Consider the following 26,200-nt stretch of genomic DNA (forward strand, 5'->3'; position numbering starts at 1 on the left):
TTAATTATATATATATATATATATATATATATATATATATATATATATATGATATTGTGTAAATCTAGAAATAAGCTAAATTACATTTTTAATTATGCAAGAATTAGAACCAAATAAGAACAAATTTTCCAATTCATGTAAAGGTTCTCATTTCAACTTTTACTTGAAATTATAATGGCTTTGAATTTGAATATTGAAAACACTTCTGTTTAGCATTTTTGGACCCCACTGTATACTCACTAATTTCCTAAAATTCTAAACTAAATGCTGACCTGTTGCCATATGCATACAAGTAAGGAATTAAAAAGAAAGGTGTAAATACACTCATCAATGTATAAGTGATTATAGCAGCTGAAAGAACAAGTGGTTCAGATTAATTAATCACAACAGGCCTCATTATAGACAGGCAGTGTGAGCTCTGTACCTCGCCTCAGGGTTGAGATGATCCCTGCTGAGCAGCATACCCAGCAAATTAAGGAGTGTGCTGAAATGCCTTTTGGTTGCCGTGGTAACTGTGCTGATGACAGCACCGTCGAAAAGGGATGGAGATGAAGAGCTCAGGCTGCTTGAGATAAAGTGATCATGTCTTGGGAGAAATAAAGAGAGAAAAGCAGCAGTCTATCAGTTATCACGCCTGGAGTGAGTGAGGCTAAAATCAAGTGAATGACAGTGTTTTTTGACAGTTTTATGTACACTGAAAAAAAAAAATAATAGAATCTATGATAAAACCATATAGCACTACATAATTCATGAAACCACACTGCTACTTGCTAAACACTTCAGTGTTGTTCTGCATTTAATTTCTCTCACTTTTTGTTCAATACATTTGTGATTTTAATTAAAGGGGTCATATGATGCGATTTCAAGTTTTCCTTTCTCTTTGGAGTGTTACAAGCTGATTGTGCATTGATAAGATCCCTGAAGTTGCAAAGACTAAAGTCTCAAAACCAAAGAGATATTCTTTATCAAAGTTAAGACTCTGCCACGCCCTCCTAAAACTGCTCGTTCTAACATGCCCCCACATATCTACCTCACTATGTGGAAATATTTGTATAATGCCGCCCACATATAAGAAGAAAAGAAGGCGTGGTTTCAGTAACCGCAGTTAGTATTAAAGCAGCCATGTCAGGGAGACGCTGTGTGTTTCTAGGCAAAAGCAAAAGCACTTTATTTGGCCTTCCGAAAGTAGATGCATTTAGGAATCTTTAAGATCACTTACAACAGAACAGCAATGCATTTTATGGAAGACCGTTTTATGAACCTAGGAGAGGAGGTAATTCTGACTTTGCTATGACAATCTGTGGCTTCTGAATCAGCTACTGTTTTGTTATTAGCTTAAGTGTCTGTGAGTGAGTGAGTGAGAGCACTACATGCTTAATACTTTCTATATATTACTATTATTATTTTTTCTTTCTGTTAATACGTGTACTATTTTTAAGCAGTCCATCTGCAATTGCTTTGGCAATACTAATGTATAATTTTTGTCATGCCAATAAAGCACTCTTAAATTGAATTGAAATTGAGAGAGCGAGCGAGCAAGCGAGCGAGCGAGAGAGCGAGAGAGGGTCACAGTGGAGTCAGCTGTCTTAACCGTGGCCTGTGTACTGCAAACACATACCAGCTTCATCATTGTGTCTGTCACACGATTCTGTTCCCCTTTCGGGCTCTGTCTTTACATTTATTTTGAAAGATGAAGCTCGCGATTATGGTAAGGGGCGTTACATTTCCGACGAGTGTTTGCTGTGTTCGGCCAATCACAACGCACCGGGTCAGCTGGCCAATCAGAGCAGACTGTGCTTGTGGGAAGGAGGGACTTTGTAGAAAACTAAGCGTTTGAGAGAGGCGGGGCACAGAGGACCTACAATAATGTACAGTATTTGAAAAATAATGTGTTTTTTGAACATTAAAGCATGTCGACATATTCTGTTACACCAAATACACAAAATAATGATATTTATAAAAAACATCATATGACCCCTTTAAGGTAAAAAAAATAAAAAATTTAAATTCAGACATATTTAATAAATGAATCAGAGTTGTGTCTTATGCTCACCAAAGTTGCATTTGATCAAAAATACAGTAAATAAATAATATTGTGAAATACAAATTTTTTTTTAAACATTTTATTTCAATATAATATTCTATTGTAAGGCAACTTGAAATGGTCACAATCCTTCAGAAATTATTCTGATATGATTTGGTGCACAAGAAGCGTTTCTTATTACCAATGTCAAACAGATTTTCTGCTTATATTTGTGGAAACAGCGCTACAGTTTTATTAGGATTCTTTGAACAGAAAATTCAAAAGTACAGAATTTCTTTGAAATAGAAAATTTGTAACATTACTGACCAATTTAATGCATCCTTGCTGAATAATACTAGTGTTCATTTCTTTTTAAAAAATCTTACTGACCCCAAGAAGATTCATAGTGTACAATTATGCTTCTTTAAAAAATGGAAACCCTGTGCATTTTTGAAGAATCCTCATCTAGACAAGTAAATGTTGCAATGTTACCTGGTGCAGTGAGAGTAGAGTGTGTAGAGCACTGCATACTGGACGGCAGGGTGATGAACTGCTAAATCAGAGTGAACTACAACCAGATTCTGACTCAGCAGGGCAAACACAGTAGGGGACAAAGCCCACATCTGTAACACAGAAAATATGTTATTACGCTCTTCTCTTTTACCAGGGCGTCTGCAGAATCTGCAAGCTCAAATTTAAGACATGCACAAAATGAATACTATATGAGCAGGGTAGGGCTATGTCTATGGTAACAAATTAAACTGTAAAATGAATGTAAAAAGCGTGATACAGTTTAGATACAGGTTCACAAAGTTTTTCACATTTCTGCCTTTAAACCATTTCTAAGAAAATGGATCAAAGTATTAATTATTATATTAACTTAATTATTATCAATCAAATATTATATTAAATAAGACAGCAGACAGGCATATCGAAAATGCAAATTCATTCTCTGCCAGCAGGTGGCACTTTCGGAAAGGCAGAAATACAGCAGTTTCCCAGGTAACGGCTGTACACAAAGTTTAGCCTTTTGAAGTTTAATCACCACATTAAACCATATCGCAATTATGATCTTAAATTTGACAACTAAAATGTAAGAATTAAGGACACGCGGAAACCCGGTTATACACATTTTCCTGTATGACTAAAAAAACTAAAACAAAAACACGTTTTCACAGAACTAGGTATGACTTTATGCTGACCCCGATAAGGGAGTTCTTGGTGTTGCCAATGGTGGTGAGAGCACTGAGGTTGAAGATAAGGATAAACTCTGCTCTCTCAGGGCTGAACTGCAGCTGGCTGAAAGCAGGATGTTGTATGTTAGGACAGGCAGCAGGTAAACCCAGAGGGCTCAGCAAACTGTTCAGCGCACAACCCATCTCGCCCAAGACCAGTTTATAAGCTGCCTCCAGTGTAGGGATGTTCTTTAGGCTCAGCACAGCATGATACACTCCATGTGCGGCTGCCATCACCTGTGACAAACAAAAATGCGTTAACTCACAGCTGTTGTGTGTGTTGAATTTATAACAACTGAGGCTAATGATTGTACCTTTATTTCTCTGTGAAAGCGCAGCTCCAAGAGATGAGAATTTGGGGCCAGCAACTTCTCCACAAAGGCAGCCGGGATTTTGGTGTTTATCTGATCAACAATCTACAATCAAAAAATACAAATTGACAGTGTGAAAAAGATTTTCAATCAAAACATAATAGTAACAAGGCCAAAGTGTGACCAGTCATTTATGTAAATCCCTTAAATTGTACTCCAGTCTGTCATTTATTAGATTAATCAAGGCAAGTCCTACCAGAGTAAGCAGGGTGAGGACGGACATGCTGTATTCTGGTCCGCAGCACTGACAGCTGTCCAGCTGGTCTAGGCCATAAGAGATTACAGCATCAATCTGCAGCTGGCTGGCCAAGTCCACGCTCACCAGTAGGACACACACACACTCATTTCCTGCTGTCAGCACTGCCTCAGAGAAGAACACCTGCTTGGCTGTGGTGACACAGGCCAAAACACGATTCAAAACCTGTGAGTGAGAAAATGCAAACAATTTATGTCAGATCAGTAAAGGACTGCGTGTGTATTCTCAACTTGTTCAAAAGTGTTTGTCGACCTATAAATATCAGTTTATCTTAGATTATCTATTTGTATTGCAGTAACACATAATTGAAGCAGAGGCCATGCGTGTTGGAAACTAACATCAGTGACATATGCTTCTGTGATTGGAGGCCCTCTGATAGGGTTGAACCGTTCTCCGATGCTGTGCACAACAGTGCTAAAAACTCTCAACAGGGCTGCCAGTTTTGGCAGGGATACCGTGGGAGGGGGAATGTCCTCGTCTCCTGATTCCCCAGATACAACAGGACTCAAATCCTATAAAGGAAAGAGTATTAGAACCTCAGAAATCTCATAATTAAGGGACAATGAGAAACCAATTGAAAACAATTCACGTTACCTCAGCATACGCCTCCATATCTTCCAAAAATTGACCCAATAATGTAGTTGAAAAGCTTAAATCTGCCACCCAAAACTGCTCCAGACTCTGTAACCAGCCTAGAAAGATAGATTGAGACAGGTTAGACAGGTTATTTCCCAAAAAAAACTAAATATAAAACAAATCTTACCAGACACTTGTCGAGTAAGAGACTGTTTCTGTGTGTGGTCTATATGCCAGCCTACTAAGATATCCACTGTGTCCTGTAAAACGAAAACAGCAGTTCATTTACAAATTCTTTCCTTTCAGACATCCAGATTTTAAATTTAAGACTACTTGTGCCGCTTACTCTGAAATTGGTGCTGAATATGTGTGGATAACAACGGGCCACCAGCAAAATACATTTCACACTTTGGCACAACAGCTCTGGTGTGTCCAAGTTCTCCAATATAGACTGAAGGCTGCTCATCACCAACTGAATGACAAAACAGTAAAACATTTCAGCAACAGAAAAAGATTATACAGAATGGTAATCCAAGATTTAGCAATGGAACTGAATAAATACCTGCATTACAGTTGAAAAAGCCTTCTCCCCTGCTGTTTCAAGTGCCTTGTGCACTGCCACCAGGTACAGATGCTTCACCTCATCCTTTGTGGACACACTGAACTTGAGGAACATCCACTTAAAGATCCTCTCGGCTTCATAACTGAGGGTGGCACAGAGCAATCCCAGGCAGCACGCGGCCTCCTGCCTAAGCTCCTGCAGAAGCTTACTACTGTAAGGCCAAACAGAAACCCACAGAACTGTGTGATCAAGTATTGCATGGGTTTATTTTGCAATAATGACCAGCTGACTGTACACTATCCTGCTTAATTTAAGGCTCAACACTAAAGATTTTTTCTACTGACCCGATCGGGATGGTGGTTAATTTATTTTTTTACAAAAAATTTAAAAAGTACACCACACGGCTCCGGGGGGTTAATAAAGGCCTTCTGAAGCAAAGTGATTTGTTTGTGTAAGAAAAATATCCATATTTAAAACTTTATAAAAAGTAATCTCTAGCTTCTGCTAAACTGGGACGCAACTCTCTTGTGAACACGCATACGACATTCGAGCCGTGTGGTGTACTTTTTATGATGAATGGGTGCAATTTTATGGACTTCAAATTTTGGACTACCATCCACTTCCATTATAAAGCATGGATTAGCTTGGACATTATTTAATATAACTCCAATTGTATTTGTCTGAATGTGAAAGTCATATACACCTAGGATGGCTTGAGGGTGAGTAGATCATGGGGTAATTTAAATTTTTGGGTGAACTATCCCTTTAAGACTAGAGGTCAACCAATAGTGGATTTTACCAATACCGATAGCTAGGTTGGACCACACTGGCCGATACGGATTAATCAGACGATAGTTTTTAAAATGGATACTGAACTAAAACTAAAATAGTGCTTTACTATTAATAAATAAATAAAGTACTGAACCATATTTCGCAAATTAATAAAAAAAAATATTAATATTTAACAATTATATATTGATCATTAAAGTTAGTTCACAGTTTGTTCACTAATGTTTACAGAAGCAACTTCAAAATTTAAATATGTATTAGACATTGAAATTAACACTAACTAGATGGTCATTTTTAAATATCTACACAAATGTGATAGCGTTGAAATTACTTGCATATGAATATTGTATGTATACTCTCACATAGCGCTGAGCGGTATGTTGAAAAATTTATATCACGGTATTTTTCAATTATACCGGTTTCACGGTACATGACGGTATTTTTTTTTCATGCATGACCGGGTGTTAACCATATTTTCTATTGATTGAGAGAGGAAATACTGCAGTATATTGACTTAGAATGCCCTATTTTACTGTCATGATGAGTGAAGTAAAAAAATACCACACTAAACAGTGACTAAACACCACCCCTTTTAATACATGTTAACCAGGAGTCAAGGCTGATTTATACTTCTGCATGTTGCTGCTGTAACCCGCAGTACCACGGCAAAAGCCGAAGAAGAAGCAGCTCATCGGAGAAGCATTATAGCCGTAACACGGCATATAAATATCAAATCATTAAATCATTATTTAAAACTACAAAAAGGAGACAACAACGGAACAGGAGATGGAATTCTCTCAATCTGCACAAGAACTTGTACCACGGCAGATCAACATTGTTTGTTGCGGACAACTACTGATGTATAATGCTATGTAGTATAATAAATGATAAGACCCTTGTTCTTTGCTTTGTTTTATTTTATATAAAAAGGTGTAACATTAAAATATATTAAAGTGCACATAAACACGCACAAAACTCAAGTACATACGGAGGGAGGGGTTCTTGCAAACCAATCACAGCGCTTGCGGCCTGCGTAGAATTGACGCGCTGTTCGATTTTTGGAGAGGTGCATGTCAAGCTACAGCGTAGGTCCGACGCAGAAGTATAAATCAGCCTTCACTCTCATTTATAATAGAGACATCGTCTGATAAAATCAACATGCATCTACACTAAAGAGCGGCTATGCGGTTGTTTTGGCTATATTACTTTTTTGTCTCATGCAGCGCACTGCCTGGGAGAACAAAAAAAGTGCATGTGATATTAACAAACTACGCTCATATTTATAATTCCAAACAATCAGTAAGCGACAGGTGCTTGGAAACGCTGTTTTGTACTCATTTATTGACGAGTCGGCTGCGGTGGGGCCAACTGAATGTGCTGCTTCTCTGCCGCTCACTGCACAGAACAGACGCCGAGAGAGGTGACACTTCTCCGGGAAAGTCAGACCTCGCGTTCGCGGGACAGCACTGGCGAAATCTTCCAACTGAACCATAGCTATCTTTTATCCAAAAAAGTCGCTAGGTTTGTCAGTATGAATATTCTATGGAAAAAAAGAAGCTAAAAGGGTCTGAAAGTTGCTAAATCTAGTGCTAAAGTCGCGCTCGTGTGTGTGAGACGCGGGAGCTGATGGCAGGGGGCATTGTGGATATTGTGGATAAGTTCTTCTGTGTCATCACGTTCTATTAGTTCTACAGCTTCAGTTTCGGAACTTTCACGCTTGGTAACATACAGCTGTGCCCTCACCACAGTGCAATAGTGAAAAGGGACCCCTTTCAAACAGTGTCACGTTCCGAACGTTGTTTAAGCGACATACTTAAATATTGAATATAAATATTAAATACTTTAAATATTGCGGTATTTAAAAAATTCATGTCATAAAAATAAACACCGGTATTCGTTATGAACAGGTATACCGCCCAGCACTACTCTCACACTTTAATTGGTTCGATTCTAGAACACATGACGATTTTCTAATCAAAATAACAAAATATCGCAGTCGCACACTGGGCAAAAAGCATAGCGCTGCATCTAGTACTCACAGGTATCAGATATCATACACAACGGACGCATCGCTTCCATTCAAGTGGTGGTCTAAAACTGTTTATTTAATCAACAAACAGGCAAAAGTTCACTTCAAGAAAGATAAAAAAAAAAGTGGCATTGATGAGTTTGAAGTTCAGCGTTTAAAAAAACAGAGCAAAATGGAAAGAAAAAGTGAGATCTATATTAGGGCTGCCACTAACGATTTTTTATTTTGATTAATCTATCGACTAATTTATCGATGAATCTAATCGATTAATTTCCCACAAAAAATCTACAGTTTTACTTAAAGGGGTCATCGGATGCTCATTTTGCACAAGTTGATATGATTCTTTAGGGTCTTAATTAAAAGTCTATAACATACTTTGGTTAAAATTTCTCAATGTTAGTGTAAAAAACACCTTTTTAAACCTGTCAAAATCAGCTCTGTTTTTATCAAGCCATTATAGTCCATGTTGCTTTAAATGTTAATGAGCTCTGCTGGCCCTGCCCCTCTCTGCCGAGCTGCTCTCAGAGAGACTGTTTACTTTAGCCGCATTAATCGTGAAACTTGCTAATTAGCGCATTATTAGGAAAGGTGATTTGCAAAGATTCATAAAAAACCCTTATACTCACTTCTTCTGTAGATGAGGCTGGATCACAAATGATTCGAGTGAACAGATGCATTTAGGCTGATTGGGAGTGGCGCATTCACTCCAAAGCGAAAGTAACGTCAGCTCAGACGTCGGGAGTAAATGACGATTGCATTATTACATCCAACAATAAAGAACCTCAATCGCTTAATCTGAGACATCTTGTCTTCCCCTGCACCAGTCAACACAATGGCGGACTGATGACAGCTCACTCAGGGTGGGTCTAAGGTAAGACACCAGTCCAGTCTGTGCTGAAACACTACTGTCAATCAACTATCGTGGGAGAGGTCTGTACAGAACTACGTCATTCTGACAGGAATCTCAGAACAGCCTGGTTTGAGAAAGGGATTTAAAAAAAAAAAACACTGGATGGATTTTTATAATTATAGGATGGATGTGTACACATACACTTCCAACATACATTTATGTTCAAACAACTTGAAAAGTGAATTTTGCATCCGATGACCCCTTTAAGAATATTTTATTTAACTATATTTTATTAAACCAAATGAAATACAAATTTCTATGAAATCCTTTTTTAAAGCAAAAGTAAAGTGCAACATAGAGTGCAAGAAGCAAGTGTCCATCTCCAAGTCCAAATCACTGAAATCAAAGTTCAGTATTATAGTGGAAGAATGACAACACATCCACGTGTTCTGGTCTACTAATAATACAATTATAATCAAAAAATACTTTTAGTATTTACCAGAAATGTTATTTACCAGAATTTATTTAGGAGAAAAATGTAAATGTGCAGTATTTCTTAAAAAAAAAAAAAAAAAAAACCTTAATGGAATCCAGAAAATAATGGAAAACAGAATTTGGTAAAGATAAAACTGTAAAACTATTAATTAGACAAGCTTTTTGATTAATAAAATGTAATTTAACCATTAAAACGGAGTATAGAAAAATGAAAATGGAAAAAAAACTGAATTTGGAAATAAAACGGATTTCATAGGTCCCTATAATTATAATAAATTTTTTTGTGGTAATAAAAATAGATGTAAGTGAGCAATAGCCTTTAAAATTACTTAAAGTACACATATCATAGCAATGAGGCAATAATAATTAGTTCAAATAAATTATCAAAAGCAAGAAATCATATAATTTTATTGAACAAAACTGTTAAAATACATAATGTTTTATAAGCAATAGAGCTAATGTACATTACACATTACAACAAAGGCCTGCAGAGGGCACCAACGGCCTAATGATTATTTTTACACATTACTGTGCGATCTAATACTGGTTTAATATTTACCAAGCACCATTTCATTCAAATGTCCACTTAATCTTTAATATTTGGCCATTTCTTTAGGACATAAATGCTATAACCACTGTAATTAAAAGAATATGTGGACATCAAAACATGTAAACTCACAGTGAGGGTTTGAGCTTTTTTGAAACCGCAACGTATTCTCCCGAGTTTGCGTAGATTTATAAATGATTCACCTTACAAATCTGATGAAATGGCGCACGTTGCGTTCCCAGATGAATGTTATAATAAACCCAAACTCACAACAACATGCAGAGATGGAGTTTGAGACGCTCCACACATGTAAATGATAACAGTTCCTGTAGAACTACTGTGAACGGAGCCGCTATGTGACGCACATACTTAACCTACACGCATGTAAATAATTAAAGCGCATATACTCTATTAGAACTTCATCGCATATAATTATTTAGCTAATTAAATCATAGCGTTTGTGAATTCACAATTATGCTTAATTATGATTTTTAAATGGGTTTAATATATCATGCAGCCTTGGGAAACAGTCTAATAATGTGTTTTATGGATTCTCATCCGTGAAATGTGCCACTTCCGGTATTTTGCCGGTTATTCAACGCGAGCAAAATGAAGTCGAGGATTTTTAAAAATCGAATAGTCTAATAAAATCGACAAATCGCGATAGCCCTAATCTATATTATAGCTCTCTATATTTCCATGTGTTTGTCACATTTTTTTTTACCATTCGAGGTGCTAATGTTCACGTCCTCTCAGTCTTGAGAACAAACATACTGTTGTGTAGTCATTAATGCAGCATCTAGTCAACAAATTAATTACTTAGCAATGATATGAAAACATGCACTACAGTGTACTGTGTACACACTGTTTCATTGTTTGCTTTGACAATGTGTAGCGGCATCAGTGATTTCAACTATAGAGACCGCTCTCATGCTGTATAATGGCAGGGAGCCTTCTCAGCCACTCCATCAACATATGTAACCCCGAAAAACTATCGGCATGGATTTTTGCCGATAGCCAATAATTCCAGCAATCAGCTATCATTGTCGATTAATCGGCAAAACCGATACATTGGTCGACCTCTATTTAAGACTGTAGTGAGTCTCAATAATTATTTTAGGTTTCTGTGCTTGGGAGCGCCCCCTTTGCGACCACTATGCACCCTCGATGCGCACAACTGCAGAGCCCAAACTGAGCTGAGCCCAAATTTTGACCTGAAAATTATTACATGGCATTATGTCACAAAAGTGTGGACCTGGAGGAAGACTGCAAAGGCTTAGGGTGCCATTTGGGACAGGGCCTATGTATTATTGCAATATCTATAGAAATTCAGAAAAAGCCATATTCAATTTCATATTTAACTTTGCTTATTGTGGGTTCTCTCTTCTTTTGGCCAATGAATCACACTCAAAATACAAGAATAGGGAGACAGAAAGATTTTGTAATCATAACTGTACAAAAGCATATAAAAAGAACTTGCTGTTTATTGGCACTTCCTGTGGAGTGGGGTGACTAACACCCAGTCCCTTTTATGTACTTCCAAAAATTCCCAGACTGGAAGGCTAACTTATCTCAGGTATGGCAAAATGTAATAATGGCCGGTTAAATTGTTTATGAGTAGGATTCAGCAAGGTATTTGTAACACTTCGTAAACAGTGAAGTGCTAAATATACCCGCAATGGAGTGAATTCTGATAACTCCCCATTGTGTTAAAAATAGGCTGTGCAGTCATACCTCTCGTTCAAAATGTCATTCAGGGTGCTCAAAATGGAATCCAACTGTTTCACTAGGACCTGTAATGTATGAATACAAACAATATGGATTAAGAAGTTTAACACTAGAGAAACACATAAAAATCCATTTGTGCACGTCAGACCATACCACTTTATTTTCAGAGTGCACAATGAACTCCCTCATTTGTTTCATAGTGGCCAGTCTGCGTTCCCGGTCATCTTCCCGTGATGCTCTCCTCAGAAGATTGGCCAGACGAGACTCCTCAGAGTGAGCCAACGGTCGGTCTGGGATATAAAAAAAAGAAAGTGATGCTAGTAAATAAATGAATGCAACAGCCCCACTTAAGCTCCAAGGTAATTCAATCCAAATAAGCAACATATGAGCACTGAAAGGTGAATGCACCCTGTGATTTCCTCATGTCCTTTGCAGCTAAAGCACGGTTTCCATGCTGAAAAGTGGTTATATCAGTAGTCACATCATTGGTTCTCAACTCTTGCCCCAGCGACTTCCGACCATAAGTATTTTCAGAGAGGCCTCCATCAGCATCATATCCACCTAGAAAGCAAGAACACCATCAGTTCCTTCCCTAAAGAATAACATTTGTAAATCTGAAATTCATGAAAAAACACCACATAAGACATTAAAAAGCATAAATTACATGTTAGAACATTGTACCACCAAAGTAGGTACTATGCTTTATAAGCAGGGCAAAATTTGTTTTTACATGGTATAATCTAGGTAGGTGATATGACCAAAATCTTATTTCACAATATATACAGCACTATTATTTTAGTTAGTTATTTTATAAAAATTGATTTATTTGCACAAAGAACCTCTGGGACATTCCAAAAAAACAAACAAACAAAAAAATTAAGAAAAACCCTTGCTGACGTTACTTTCTCTTTCTATTTCTATAAACAGAAACCTTAACCAGGGTGACACACAAGAGAGGAATCAAACAATCATCCAAACCTCAGATACCGGACCAGCAGAAAGACACATGCTATTGATGTTGAAAACCACAGTAATGAAGGTGAAAAACACTGGCGGATATAATCCAGCTGATTAAAGCCAGGCTAAACAAAGGGCCACATGAAGCACACACCTCCTTCTTCGAGTACATCTGCAAGAGTGAAGGCATCATTGTGCAGTGGTGGGGTGCCAGGCTGGTCAGAGGGCAGAATGTCGAAAAGAACTTCTGAACCGCGGTCTCTAGAGACACTGCTCTTCACACCGTCCTGGCTGGCTGACAGACTGTCGCCTCTATATAAAACAAAAACAAAAACAACAACAACAAAAAACATTCAATATACCATCAGTGACTACACCAACTTAACTGCCCATGATCACATTAAAGTCAGCATGCTAAAGCTTAACAAGAGGTGACCACTTATTGTGCAACTGGGTTGATGGGTTGGTCTTTACTCATTCATTGCATCATAAATTTGAATACAAAAAATGTAATTACTGTGTGGCAAAGCTGAACTTTCAGCAGCCAGTCTTCAGTGTCACATGACGATTCAGAAATAAATCTAATACTCGGATTTGAAAAAAAAAAAAACACCATCATGTCTTCCCTGCAACTTTTGATCAAGTTAATGCATTTTGGTAAAAAGTATTAAAAAAAAAAATCTTACTGACCTCAAACTTTCGAAGGATAGTATATCCATTGCTCATGTACAAAAGGAACATTTACATAAGAACACATTGTTACTGAACAAATGCAACTGTTTAGTTAGATCTATACAAACTTTAATTGTTGCCAGTGGAATAAATCAACAGGTATCTGTCAAATCATGTTTACCCAAAAACTGACAGTCATTTACTCACCACCATGTCATGCCAAATCTATAAGCTTTTCTTCTATGGAACACCAAATGATCAACTGGATCAGTCCACTTTGAAACTGGATCATTCAGACCAATGAAGTGAATCAGTGAATTCACTGATAAGATCAATGAACTCAGATATCAATGAAATCAAACAATTTTCCCCCCTCAATTTGGAACCTGACATCAATTATCATTACCTTTCATTATGTTGGAAAAAAATGTGGCTAGGATATTTTTCAAAAATTTATATTTTGTGTTCCAATGAAGAAAGTCATACAAGTTGGGAACATGTGAACTGACTGAATGAGGTGACTTAAACTTGCTTATTTTCTTTTTTTTGAGTGAACTATAACTTTAATAATCCAACATTTCATAGAAATGTAAGGTTGATTATTTATATCACCTGCCAAACATTTAATTGCAAACTTTCCTAACGAGTCAGAAAGTACTAGCAACAGAACTCACAATTTGAACCATTAATTCGATAAAGACAATCCACGAATCTTCCTATTCATAAATTTGCATCTGCATCCGGGACTTATGGACAAGACGTCATTTGACAGTCCAGCTGAGATTTCATTTTTCCACATGGTTTCAAATAATGAAACTCATCTGAAAACTGTGAATGGTCATCTAAATAAATACATCAAGTTTCAAAGTTACTGATTGAACAATTAGCAGGCAATTGAAGATTGAATTCAAACAATTAACCAGTTTTCACGCTTGAAATTCAATGCAAGTTACTCGATGCCAATTCCCAAGCTTTCCAGACAAACACAGGCACACTCGGCTGACTTTGACATTCAGTCCATGCTTCAGCTGGCTTCTCCGGTTTAAACTATAAAAATGTCAAAATTAAAGCGGTTTCAAAATACAAATAAACGTTTAAGGTTAGAAATGAGGAATCGGCTTCCCAGTCACGGGTAAACGTAACAACGAAAATAATGGAGCTGGTTAGCAAACTGACACGATGTGAGCTTCACTGGAGGAGTTAAAAAAATGCATTAAATCAGTATGAGACGAATATTATCCCGTATGTCTGCAGTATACACACTACAACATAAATCGACTTACTAACTTCAGTGCAAATGTTAAAATAGTAACCTTATGTAGCTTGTGGCTAAACGTGTCAGACCACACGCGTTTCTCCACACAAACCACAAAATGAACGCCACGACAAACTAAATACATCCGCATGTCTGTCAAAACACATAAATCCCTGCTGTTTCACTCACATTTATGCTCAGTCTACAAACCAAGGCTAGCGAAGAAACACAAACATGATAATTATCGCCAGTATACGCCGACTGTTTGTGCGTTAGCTTACGCTAACATCTGCTAACCAACCTGAAAAAATGAACAAGAGCGTTTGACATCTGTCGGGTTAACTGTGCGGCGTTGTTATTCCCACAGACTAGAGCTCAGCGACATTATCGTGGGATGTGGTGCGAGATGAATGCTTAGAAAAGTCTCCTCACGTGGAGATAGACCGTTGCCGCGTTTCATAGAGGCGGACGAGAGCAAGGCCTCGCTGAAGCCTCGGTCTGCAGTGCGAGTTCTCGGCCGCGTGGTGCGCTACTGACCTGGGCTGCCAGTCATTCCAGTTTCGCTGCAGTTTGTGGGCGCTGCTCAGCCGAGACCCGAGGGCTTTGCGGCTCATTACCTTCGCGAAGACAGCATGACCCGTCTAACACGGGAAGAGTCCGCAAACAAACCCTAATTTCACCGTTCAGTTAATGTCCATGCACAGGGTTGAAATGCACTGTGTGTTTGAAACTGAGAGGCAGCGGCCTGTCCCTCCCATCTATTTCTCTACTCTCGACTCTTTCCGTCACCGCGGTTCACACGGCGGCTTCTCCATCTGTCGGTGGATAGAAATAACTGCAGCTCTATTGTTATTAGCGCAAATACATTTCCCATGGTGCCTACATGCACAATGGCAGAAACGTGGACTTACTTAAAATAACTCCAAGGTTGTTCGTTCACTTGAAGCTTAGCAAGTGAAGTGGCACGTGTAGGTTAAACAGGAAAAAGTAATTATTTGAATGTGTGATTTCACCTAAACTTCACTTGAGCAGAAAATAGAAACATCTGTTGAGGTAGCCCGATTCACTGTGTGGTTGCTTAGTGACAACAAGATGTGTATGAAATGGAGAAAAGAGAAGAAGAGCTTCAACCACAGAGAAAAGAAAACCAGCATTTCAGTGCTGTTTAACTAAACCCATCTTGTTAAAGTTTCCCATTCACCATTAGATTCAGGGAGGCACATTATGTTTGGTTTTATATTTGGTACATTGTTATTGGTAGGTATGCTCACAACACAATTTCTCCAATTCGTGTTGATATTATTATTATTATTATTATTATTATTATTATTATTGTGTTGATTCTTAAAACCCCTTTTCGCTTTTGACCCCTAAACATTCTTAAACCAAGATACATGCACTTGAGAATATTATTGATATTAAGTCTTGTTTTCTGATTGATCAAAATCAAGTGAGTTTAGGCTTAAATCGAGAAAAATATATATCTGGGGTAAGCAACTTGTTTACCATTTGAATTAAATTAATTTTGTTTTGTTTTTGTTTCTTGTTTTGAGCATAAACTCGCTTATTTATTTTTATTTGTATTATTATTATTATTATTATTATTATTATTATTATTATTATTATTATTATTATTATTATTATTATTATTATTTTCCAGAAATCACACATTGCTTTATTTACACCACAAGATGGTAGCAAGGAGCTAAAGCAGAATTCATCAGCCCAATATTTGTTTTCTCCTACTTTTCTGTCATGTCTTGCAGTAATATCCAATAAAACTCAAGCCATTGCACTTGTTCCAGTAATTAGAAAGATATGGTCCACTGAAAGCTGCACATTCTCTTTCACAAAGCCTTGCTGTGATATCACTCTTTTTGTGGCACCCTTGCCCACCTCAATACATGGTTCTGAAGTTGCTAAGCAACAATGTGCACAATAAACACTGTAGCAGTACACAAAGATGACAGCTGGTGACTTAAGGAGATTATCTGGCTCACAGTGTGTTATTTATTGCACCCTTTGAGTTAACTATGACTGTTAATTAAGCCTATAACTATATTGCAAACCATTATTGGCCACATTTTTGTGTTTTGTGGGGGGAAAAAAATCCCTAAGCACAGCAAAAAGCATTTCCAATTTCATGGAAATTGCTCATTGGAGGTCAGCAGAGCTCTCAGCTTTCATAATTAACAATACGTACAGCTGTTCGATTGTCCTGCAACAGGAAGTGCTGAATGTCACAGCTGTTGCTAATGGTGCACCACCATCTGCACTACACCTGAGGGATTACAAGCAATGTAGGAAAATGTAAGAAAAGATAACCAGAGACATTTTTTTCTGGAACGAATCACCCCTTTTCAATGTAGAATGTACAACAAGGACATTCTAGCAATAAAACAGGGGGTGCTATGTGTCATCACATGTCTGCACATCAGCTAGCTTTGAACTGACTCAAAATCAATACCAGACTCAAAAAGGATATTTTTAGCTAGCTCCTCAAACAGGTCATCAACAATTCTACCCCCATATATTTCCAACAAATTATTACAAGATGAAATGTTTCCATTGATTTGAAGGTAAACCATTTGACTAGTGGTTATTTTCTTACTTTATTCTAGAGGCAAACATGTTGGTATTTCTGAAGCATTTATCTTTACTCATTCCAGGTTGCTGAGGTTAATGAGGAATCACAGGTCAGTTGTGTTTGATGTTTCTGCAACAATATGAATTAGATGCTGTCCATCTGGTTATGTAAAAACCATGTAAAATTTAAAATTGCCTAAGTTAATAGGAATTAAATATACTCCATAATACTGACTTAGAACACCAGTAAATATAATTACCTTGGCTTGCCTTATTGATTTTAATTAACAAATTAAGTAATATTTTGGTAAATGAAATAAAATCTGAAATAAAATCAGTAATTTTGAATAATAAAATAACTTAATTTTTACATTAGACACCATCAACAATAGATATGAATTTGTAGTTCCCTTTCATGGGAACTTCGAACTGCGTCCTTCTTTACATTGCGAATAGACAATCTCAAGCTAAACAAGAGATGCTTTGCCAAGTTATAGGTGCTTCTGTTTATAATGGATAGTTTTAACCTGTATTTTGCAGCCATTTTCTCAATGAATGAGAATGTGACATCAATGCGATGCTTGCCATCAATGTTTTATTGATTTACAAGAGCTCAGACTAGCAATGAAAGCATCTTTAAAGGTTAAGTATGAGTCAGATTTGGAAGGCAAGAAAAGTTTTCTTGTAACATAATACATTGGGAAAATAGCCACTATACTAAATAATTCAATTGCTTTATATCTACAAATGCCTTAACCTTACAATTCATTTATCATTTATTTAGGACACATTTTTTTTTCTTACATTTAGCTGACTTAAATTATTGTAATGTAATATTTAAAATACTGTAATATTTATAATTTTTGGTGGATAGTGTAGCTTATAATAGTTTTTGTTGCGTAACAGAATTTCTCTATAGCTCTTGCACAGCTCAAACTAAATTGAAAGCAGGCTGGTGCTGTGAAAAGGAAACAATGACAATATATTTTGAAATCAGCTAGATACTTTCCAGATGATGTTTCAAATAACGTAATAATATAATTTTGTGGTGTTTGTAAGTGTTTGACCTATTATGTGCTCATACTGAAATGTTAATTTAAAATGGATTTGTCATTACCGTTTCCTCTAGCACTGCCCCTGCAACTGTCAGACTCAATGCAGCCTGTGACATGTCCGCTCTTCTGGACTGAATTTGAGGGTTTCTGTTACCGCTTCTTCCCCTTGAACCGCACATGGGCTGAGGCAGATCTGTACTGTGCCGAGTTCTCAAACGGACACAAATCTGCCAAACTCACCTCCATCCACAGGTATGACTCCCCACCGACAGTGCTGAGATGCCACAATTTGTCTTACAGTACAGGATTTTGCTGGAGCTTCTATTAAAAAAATACTTTCTCATAAATGTTTTTCATAGCTGGGAGGAAAATGTGTTTGTCTATGATCTTGTGAACAGCTGTGTACCAGGAATTCCAACAGATATTTGGATCGGCCTTCATGATAGAAGACAGGTAAACATGATAACATTAAGAGCAAGCCGAAATATTCACACGCATGTAGTGCGTGAATGATTCACTGATGTTTTATTTACTAGGATGCAATGTGAAGCAGTCATGATTTTTATTACCCATGCATGAAAAACATATGCTATATGACTGACATAGCTTGTCTGTGTTGTAAAAAGCCAAGCCCAGTATGTAAAACCTCCCACTAATGAAGTGATGTGACATGTGGCCAAGTATGGTGACCCATACTCAGAATTAGTGCTCTGTATTTACCCATCCAAAGTGCACACACAGAGCAGTGAACACACACACAAACCGTGAACACACACCCGGAGCAGTGGGCAGCCATATATGCTGCGGCGCCCGGGGAGCAGTTGGGGTTCGGTGCCTTGCTCAAGGGCTCCTCAGTCGTGGTATTGAAGGTGGGAGAGAGTGCTGTACATTCACTCCCCCCACCTACAATCCCTGCCGGTACGAGACTCGAACCCACAACCTTTGGGTTATGAGTCCGACTCTCTAACCATTAGGCCACGACTTCCCCTGTTAATAATCCCATGAATGGAAATGATAGTTTCTCTGAGTGACGTTTAATCATTTCCAGACAGCGGTGAACCAACACTTCTAGCACCAGGTTGAGGTAGGTAGTTTATGGATGATGTTGTAACAAACCCTCAGATCTGCAAACTGAAAGTTTCTCTGGGATCCTGGATCAAATGATCCAAAAAGCTCCAAAGCTGTAAACTCATGCCTGGCAGGAAAATTTTACTTATCACTTCAGGGTCAAAGGGCAAGGAGCAAGCAAATGTGATAGCGTTGTTAATCATAGTTTGTTGACAGGAGGGCACTTTGGAGTGGACAGATGGGTCACTCTATGAATACAGTTACTGGGATGGAAATCAACCAGATGATGGCATCCATCGCATCCCTGAGGAGGAGGACTGTGTGGAGATCTGGTACAGACAAAACAGTGGTGAGTTCACAATAGATTCAATCCTAAAACAGCAATTAATTTACTTAATTTAGTACATATTAAGAAACAATCATTCAAAACTTTGTCGTTGCATGTGAAAGAAGTCTTTTGTGCTCACCAAGGCTGCAATTTGCATTTGATCAATATAGCAAAAACAGTAATATTGCAATAAATATTTTAAAATAACATATATATATATTTTTTTTTCAAATGTAATTTCATCCTGTAACAGCAAAGCAGTATTTTCAGCCATTACTCCACAGCCATTACTTCAGTGTCACATGATCCTTCAGAAATCATTCTAATATGCTGATTTGGTGCTCGAATAACATTTCCTATTATTATCAATGATGAAAACAGTCGTGCTGCTAAATGTATTTGTGGAACCAATAATAAGATATATATATATATAGTTGATTGACAGCCCCACTAATTATGTAACATTACTAAGACAGGACAAAATGAAGAAACTGTTTGCATCTTTCCATCTTTTGCAGCACTGAGGTCTTGGAACGACAACAATTGTGATAAGGCCTTTCCATTCGTCTGTAAGATTCCTACACTGGAAAACTAACCACAGATCCAAGATTGTTTATACAATTCTTTATCATCAACACTGACACCCAACATCACTCAATCACAGTGCAGCAACCAGATGTCATCTCCATCCCTGCAGTGATGAAGGGCTCTCTCCAGCCTGCTTTACTTCAATTCCCTGCCCCCATCATCCTCTCATCACTGTTGTTATAGTGCTGTTTTCTTGGTCCTTTGGGGCCATGAATCATGACATACATTTCTCTGTTCCACAAATTTGGAAATTAACCCTTAAGGTGCTGTTGATAATATTGGACATTGATGTTGGTGATATTGTTGCGAATTACAGTTAGTTGTAGCCAGAGACCTGCACTGGTGTCCACATGCACACACATTCTTGCATATGTGGTTTACGGGGACTCTCCATAAGTGCCATGTTTTTTATACTGTACAAACTGTATTTTCTATCCACTTACCCTAAGTCTACACCTAAACCTACCACTTACAGAAAACTAATTTCAAAAAACACAATTTAGTGTGTTTTTTAAGCCATTTGGTTTACGGGTATGCAGAAAGTGTCCAAATAAACCATGCTTATATTGTAGTACCCATGTCATTATATACACATTTGTGTCCTCATAAACCATATATACCAGAAATCAAACACACACACACACACACAGGTTTGTTTTTGTGAAAAGTGGGGACATCCCATAGGCGTAATGGTTTTTCTACTGTACAGACCATATATTCCATTGCCCTACACCAACCCTACCCCTAAACCTACCCCTTACAGGAGACTTTGTGCTATTTCAGATTTTCAATACACTCCATTCTGTGTGATTTATATGCGTTTTGAAAAGTGGGGACATGGGATAATGTCCTGAAAAGTCACCTTCTCCTGACTTATGTCATACTATGTCATACCCTTGTCATTATACAAACGCGCACACACACACACACACACACACACACACGTATGTATGTATATATTTTCCCAAAGAACCTTTCAGTGACCAGTTCTTAAAAGAAGCATTTGTTTCTGTGGCAAACATTTTAATAATCTAAAGAGTCTTTTTATAAAGAATCTTTTGTCTAATGGAAAGCTTCCATGAATGTTAAACGTTCTTCATGGAATCATTGAATCCAATAAAGAACCTTTTCTTTTAGTGTAGATTGTGAGCTGCAGTATATGGCCAAACTGAACTAGACCGAACACTTTGGTCACAAATGTTTCTGAAGGAAAACAGAGGTTCCCACTCAATAATCTGGCCGTTAATGTTCTGAGACATTATTTCCTTCTTTTCAAATACGGTACTTTTGCTGGAGACCCCAGAATTTGAAGAAGTCAGAAAATGTCTCTTATTTTTGATAGAAAGGATATTTTTAATTTCTCGCAGACCTTGAGACAGGAATTTGTGTCCATATAATGACTCCTGAGTTTTGATCTGGAATCCCAAACACTGTCAGTGTCCGTCTGTGCACATTTATCTGTCAGTGACCTAGAAGGTGAGATTCTAAAAGAGAAGGCATTTAAGCTTCTACCAAAAAGACAGAAAGAGCTTAACCTCAGCTAGGCAGATGACCTTTTCTGCTTTTCTCTCTAGTTCATGTGCTGTGCCAATTAGTGACCAAAATGTCTGTTCTTGTTAAAAAATGCTGTCTTTTCAATTCATTAGCTGATCTGGAGTTTCAAGGACGTTGTATTGGAAACTGAATTGGAATGACAAGAGGAGGAATTTACTACATTACACTTAAAAGAAATTGTCATAATTGTCATTAATTATGCTTATTTATTTAGAAGACACCTCTATATTTAGAAAATGTTAGGGCCAAAATATTAATATTTAGAAAATATTATTATTAATAATATTAAGAAAATATTAGGGGCTGCTCACACAAAACATGTTTTTCTATTCCACTGTGCTTTTCCATTGTTTACCTATGCTTTTCTATGTGCTAGATGGATGTCTTTGTGCCTGACCCAGGACTCATGAGAACATTAGGGGTTAAGCTGTTCCCCTGTTGATGAAGAGAATAATTAATTGACCCTCTTGTAACCCTCAGAGTAATGTTCTCCCTCTTAAAGCCTGCAGAGGGAACATTTTTACACAAACAAGCCTGAATTGTTTTTTTTGTGTGTGATTTAATTAGTGTATTGCCAGGGTCATCACTGAAATTGCAAAATGTTTTAAACAAATATTTCAAATGAATAACAGAGGGATTGTTCACTCAAATGTTCTTTAATGATCTAATGTTGTTGGATGTTACTGATGTCCAATCTGCACCAAAGCGCAGCAGTTATATGAAATATGAAGGCATAAGAAGATTCTATAAAACATTCTTAATTAAAAAGCATATTAAAAGGGAGAAGCCAAGTAATAAACATCACTTTAATGCATCATGGAACAACCAAACTACACTTTCCTCACTTGATACATCTCTCTGATTGATTCACACATTACAATCGCCGTGAAAGAGACCTTTAAAGGGATTCTGCTGATCAGAGGTCTGCTTCATTTATGCTCACACTACATGGACAGCATCAGTGGAAAAAAAACTCGAAGAAGTTTCAAAGCAGACAGGGAGATGGTGGACTAAACATTTCTGTTTAGAATAGAATGCAGACAGTTAAAAACAGGCACCATTGAAACCAAAATCTTTGTGTCATTGAGGTCATTTCAACAGGTTTGAAAAAAAAAAAATTATTTCATGATTTATTTATATTCTACTTCTATCAATTTCTTTTTTCATCTATATTGCAAAATGCTTTGTTCAATTATCTGTACACATTTTAAGTTATAAATATACACAGATATGTTTTAGAGATAATTATATAGCTATTATTATATGCATTTATTATCTAAATAAATAAATACATATCTTCACCGGCACAGCGTCGTTATTATTATGTGTTAATATTACCACTCCAATCATTTGTAATCATCTACATTAACATTGACATTGGTGGAAACATACAATTGACCTGAAACAAACACTTATCTCGCACAGCTCACACAGAAGACAGATTAAGAAAACAGATACAGTAATGTTTCTGATTGCACTTCGATTCTATGCTAAGTACATATTTTTTCCTCAAACATATCCTATTTATCCTTACATACTTCATAGACTAAATAAGAAAGAGTTGAGACAAAATACAGCTCCAAGTTGTTGATAATACAGTACATGAACTGAACTTGGCAAAAGCGTGGAATGAAGGTAACAGAGCAAAGACAAATGCATGTATCTGCAACTTCTTGCTTCTTGGCATGGCATTATATTGCCCAAGCTGTGAAAGCATGTTCACTGTTGTGCAGACACTAACACTAATGCATTTACAAGATACAGACTTAGAAAGAAGCCATATATTATTATTTCTTTTTTTTTTCAGGAGTCTTTTGAATAAATTTTCTTGTGATCTCGAAATAACTACATTGCTGTTTTTATTTGCTCAAATATAGAGTGAAAACAGTAATATTGTGAAATATTATTAAAATTAAAGCGTTTTCTATTTGAATATATATTTTAAAATGTAATTTATTCCTGTGGTTGCAAACATATATCCTCAGCAGCATTACTCCAGGCTCCAGTGTCCTTCAGAAATCTTTCGAATATGCTGCTTATTTTGTTTTTGTATAAACTGTGATCATTTTTTCCCCAGGATTCTTTGAAGAATAAAATAAAAAAAACAAAACATACATTTATTAGAAATAAATGTATTTTGATGAACTGAATGCATCCTTGCTTAATAAACATATTCATTTCTTAAAAAAAAAAAAGAAAATCCTTCCTGATCCCAAACTTTTGTGATGTTTGAAAGATGACACGAGAAATAGTGAAAAGCGAAAGTCCAGATCACAAGAAATTTTTTTTGGTATATTTAGAACAAGTCAATGTTATGATAAAGCAAGACAAAAATATAAAAACAAAATAATGCATGCCCTCTTAGGGTTTCTGCAGACCTCAGCTGCTGTAAGTGCAAACATTTACCACACAGGTTTGTTTTTATGGTTTATGGGGACTCTCCATAGGGGTAATGGTTTTTATACTGTACAAACCGTATTTTCTATTGCCCTACACCAACCCTACCCCTAAACCTACCCCTCACAGGAAACTTTCTGCATTTTTAGATTTTCAAAAAAAACTCATTCTGAATTATTTATAAGCCTTTTGAATTACTGGGACACAGAAAATGTCCTCATAAATCACCTTCTCGTTGTAATACCTATGTCATACCCATGTTATTATACAAATTTGTGTCCTCATAAACCACACACACACACACACACACACACACACACCCACAAACACTTAAACACAATCACAGATCAGTATGTGCATGAGAACAGTGATAAGGGTCACAAAACACGACCAAACCAAGCTTTGGTGTAAAATCGTACTTAAACATTCAAACTGGGGAATAAAAATTACCAACTGTGTTGCCACAGATTTCCAACTACTTCAAGAACTGCAATCATATTGAGCTCCCATGTAAGATAGTATCAATGTGATAAAAAGAAACATGGACAGCAGGCTTCTGCTTGTCATCATAAACAGAAAAACTCTCCTACGGTCTACATCTCCCCATTATAATAATGGTAAGGGAGAGTGAACACAAATAACACCAAGACAGAGCCCACTATTCAGTCGAGAATAGAGCTATTAGTTTATGTTTCAAACCATTAAAAATTACACACAGAAATGTCAGGACACTCCCAGATTTTTGTGTTTTAATATTTAGGTTAAAATTATTTTCCATAGATCTCTATCCCACCTTCAGTGACTGTCCTGTGTTAGTATTACGTGACCTCGAGCGAAGCCGGAGAGACGCGGTCACACTCGGCACGGGAGCGCAGGCTGTGCCACTGTTCCACCGGAGTGCGCTGGGAGCCCAGGAGCCTGCGCCAATGTGCGGTTTCCTGCGGGCCGGTGGAGAACTGGCCAATCACAATGCGACCAACAAAATCGTTGCTACTCTTCACGTTATGCCCGTAAACTAAGAAGGAAAAGACATAAAAATCAATGTTAAAACCTGTCAGATTAAGATATTCTGTTTTCGCAAGAGCTGCTTTTAACTCATTCCATAATTGATGAACTTTACACAGTTATTGAACTGAACTTAATCAACAATGAACTGATTTCAACTGAATAATGGCTGTTTACTATCGTCTTTTTCGAATTGCTGTACAGCAGAATTGAATTCAGTTTGCATCACTGAATCATTATTTTCCTGTTTATCACTGCTTTGAAACAATCTATATTTTATAAAGTGCTATATGAATAAAAGGTATACTTGACTAACATCTTATTAGTAATAATGGCTGCTTGGAGTTTCCGTATTTCTTAATTAAGTTTTCCATTCAATGTTTGAAGACACACTACACACGAATCAGGATTATTATCATTAACTATAACTAAAACCATAAAAAAAACAAGAAATAAAAGAAACATTAGCTGAAATAAAATATAATACTTAAAAAATATATAAGATGTTTAAAAAAACATTAATTCAGGTAGTTGTCAAGGCAACATTTCTTATTTCCATTTAGTATAAGTTAAAGTAAATAAACTAAATAAATGACTAAAATAGCTAAAACTAAAAGTAAAAACTATATAGATATATAAAAAACTAATATAAATGACAAAAACACATAACAAATTTCTCAAAACTTTAAAATTAAAATCAAATATAAAAATAAAATCTAATTCAAAATATTAACAAAAACTATTATAGTAAATCAATGATACAATAACAGATAATGACACAAATGTGTCCTCTTATTTCTTTGGCTTATTACTCATCTTTTCTGTCAATCTGTTTTTCTCTGCCTCAATCCAATTTTGTTAATGGAGTAGGGTCAGAGTAAGAGGCACTGTTAATTTCATCATTGCTCATAAACAAGATTGAAGACTTTTCTTCTCTGTGCTTCTCCTCTCTTTCCTGTAACTGGCAGCGGAGTGCTGGGAAAATAGCAGGAAGCACAAATAATACTGTCACAAAGCCCAGAGGTGGCAGTCAGTGCTGCAGCCACACTCCAGACAAGGATCTCACAGCATCATGACTCTAGCTTCAAACCAGAGCTGGTGATACACCGCCACCAAGCAACATCAGCTCTTGAGAAGAGGTTTATCCTACTGCACGCCAAGGACTCCTTCACAAGTTTACAGCTAAAGCTGTTATTACAGCCTACATGAGCAAAAGCAGCATTTATCTCAGCTACTCCTTTTCCTCATCACCATATGAATTCAAGGTGCGAGTT

General features: G+C 36.9%; 3 protein-coding genes across 4 annotated transcripts in view; 1 reads left to right on the top strand and 2 right to left on the bottom strand.

Annotated features, from left to right (window-relative positions):
* The window catches only part of LOC107564004 (serine/threonine-protein kinase SMG1-like), a 41,216-nt gene extending 26,100 nt beyond the window's left edge, over positions 1-15,116 (bottom strand). For both annotated transcript variants that reach the window (XM_016248991.1, XM_016248990.1), the window contains exons 1-15: positions 14,883-15,116; positions 12,573-12,730; positions 11,870-12,022; positions 11,615-11,751; positions 11,468-11,526; positions 5,024-5,234; positions 4,808-4,933; positions 4,649-4,721; positions 4,480-4,577; positions 4,224-4,397; positions 3,826-4,050; positions 3,573-3,674; positions 3,226-3,495; positions 2,516-2,646; positions 425-586 (exon numbers count right to left, since the gene is read on the bottom strand). In XM_016248991.1, coding sequence (XP_016104477.1) covers positions 425-586; positions 2,516-2,646; positions 3,226-3,495; positions 3,573-3,674; positions 3,826-4,050; positions 4,224-4,397; positions 4,480-4,577; positions 4,649-4,721; positions 4,808-4,933; positions 5,024-5,234; positions 11,468-11,526; positions 11,615-11,751; positions 11,870-12,022; positions 12,573-12,730; positions 14,883-14,959 — 2,156 coding nt within the window. In that variant the 5' untranslated portion in view covers positions 14,960-15,116. The remainder of the gene's footprint in view (positions 1-424; positions 587-2,515; positions 2,647-3,225; positions 3,496-3,572; positions 3,675-3,825; positions 4,051-4,223; positions 4,398-4,479; positions 4,578-4,648; positions 4,722-4,807; positions 4,934-5,023; positions 5,235-11,467; positions 11,527-11,614; positions 11,752-11,869; positions 12,023-12,572; positions 12,731-14,882) is intronic.
* Positions 15,117-18,032: 2,916 nt separating this feature from the next.
* On the top strand, positions 18,033-20,352 carry LOC107564014 (C-type lectin Cal-like). Its single transcript, XM_016249004.1, has 4 exons — positions 18,033-18,238; positions 18,346-18,439; positions 19,271-19,403; positions 19,901-20,352. The coding sequence occupies exons 1-4, from the start codon at positions 18,033-18,035 to the stop codon at positions 19,975-19,977; spliced, it is 510 nt and encodes a 169-aa protein (XP_016104490.1). The 3' UTR covers positions 19,978-20,352.
* Positions 20,353-24,730: 4,378 nt separating this feature from the next.
* The window catches only part of LOC107564007 (synaptotagmin-17-like), a 36,903-nt gene continuing 35,433 nt past the window's right edge, over positions 24,731-26,200 (bottom strand). The window contains exon 8 of the mRNA XM_016248996.1: positions 24,731-24,936. Within this exon, the coding sequence (XP_016104482.1) occupies positions 24,740-24,936 (197 nt within the window). The 3' untranslated portion in view covers positions 24,731-24,739. The remainder of the gene's footprint in view (positions 24,937-26,200) is intronic.

This window comes from Sinocyclocheilus grahami, unplaced genomic scaffold (genome assembly GCF_001515645.1).
Source record: "Sinocyclocheilus grahami isolate Dianchi unplaced genomic scaffold, SAMN03320097.WGS_v1.1 scaffold901.1, whole genome shotgun sequence".
Lineage (NCBI taxonomy): Eukaryota > Metazoa > Chordata > Actinopteri > Cypriniformes > Cyprinidae > Sinocyclocheilus > Sinocyclocheilus grahami.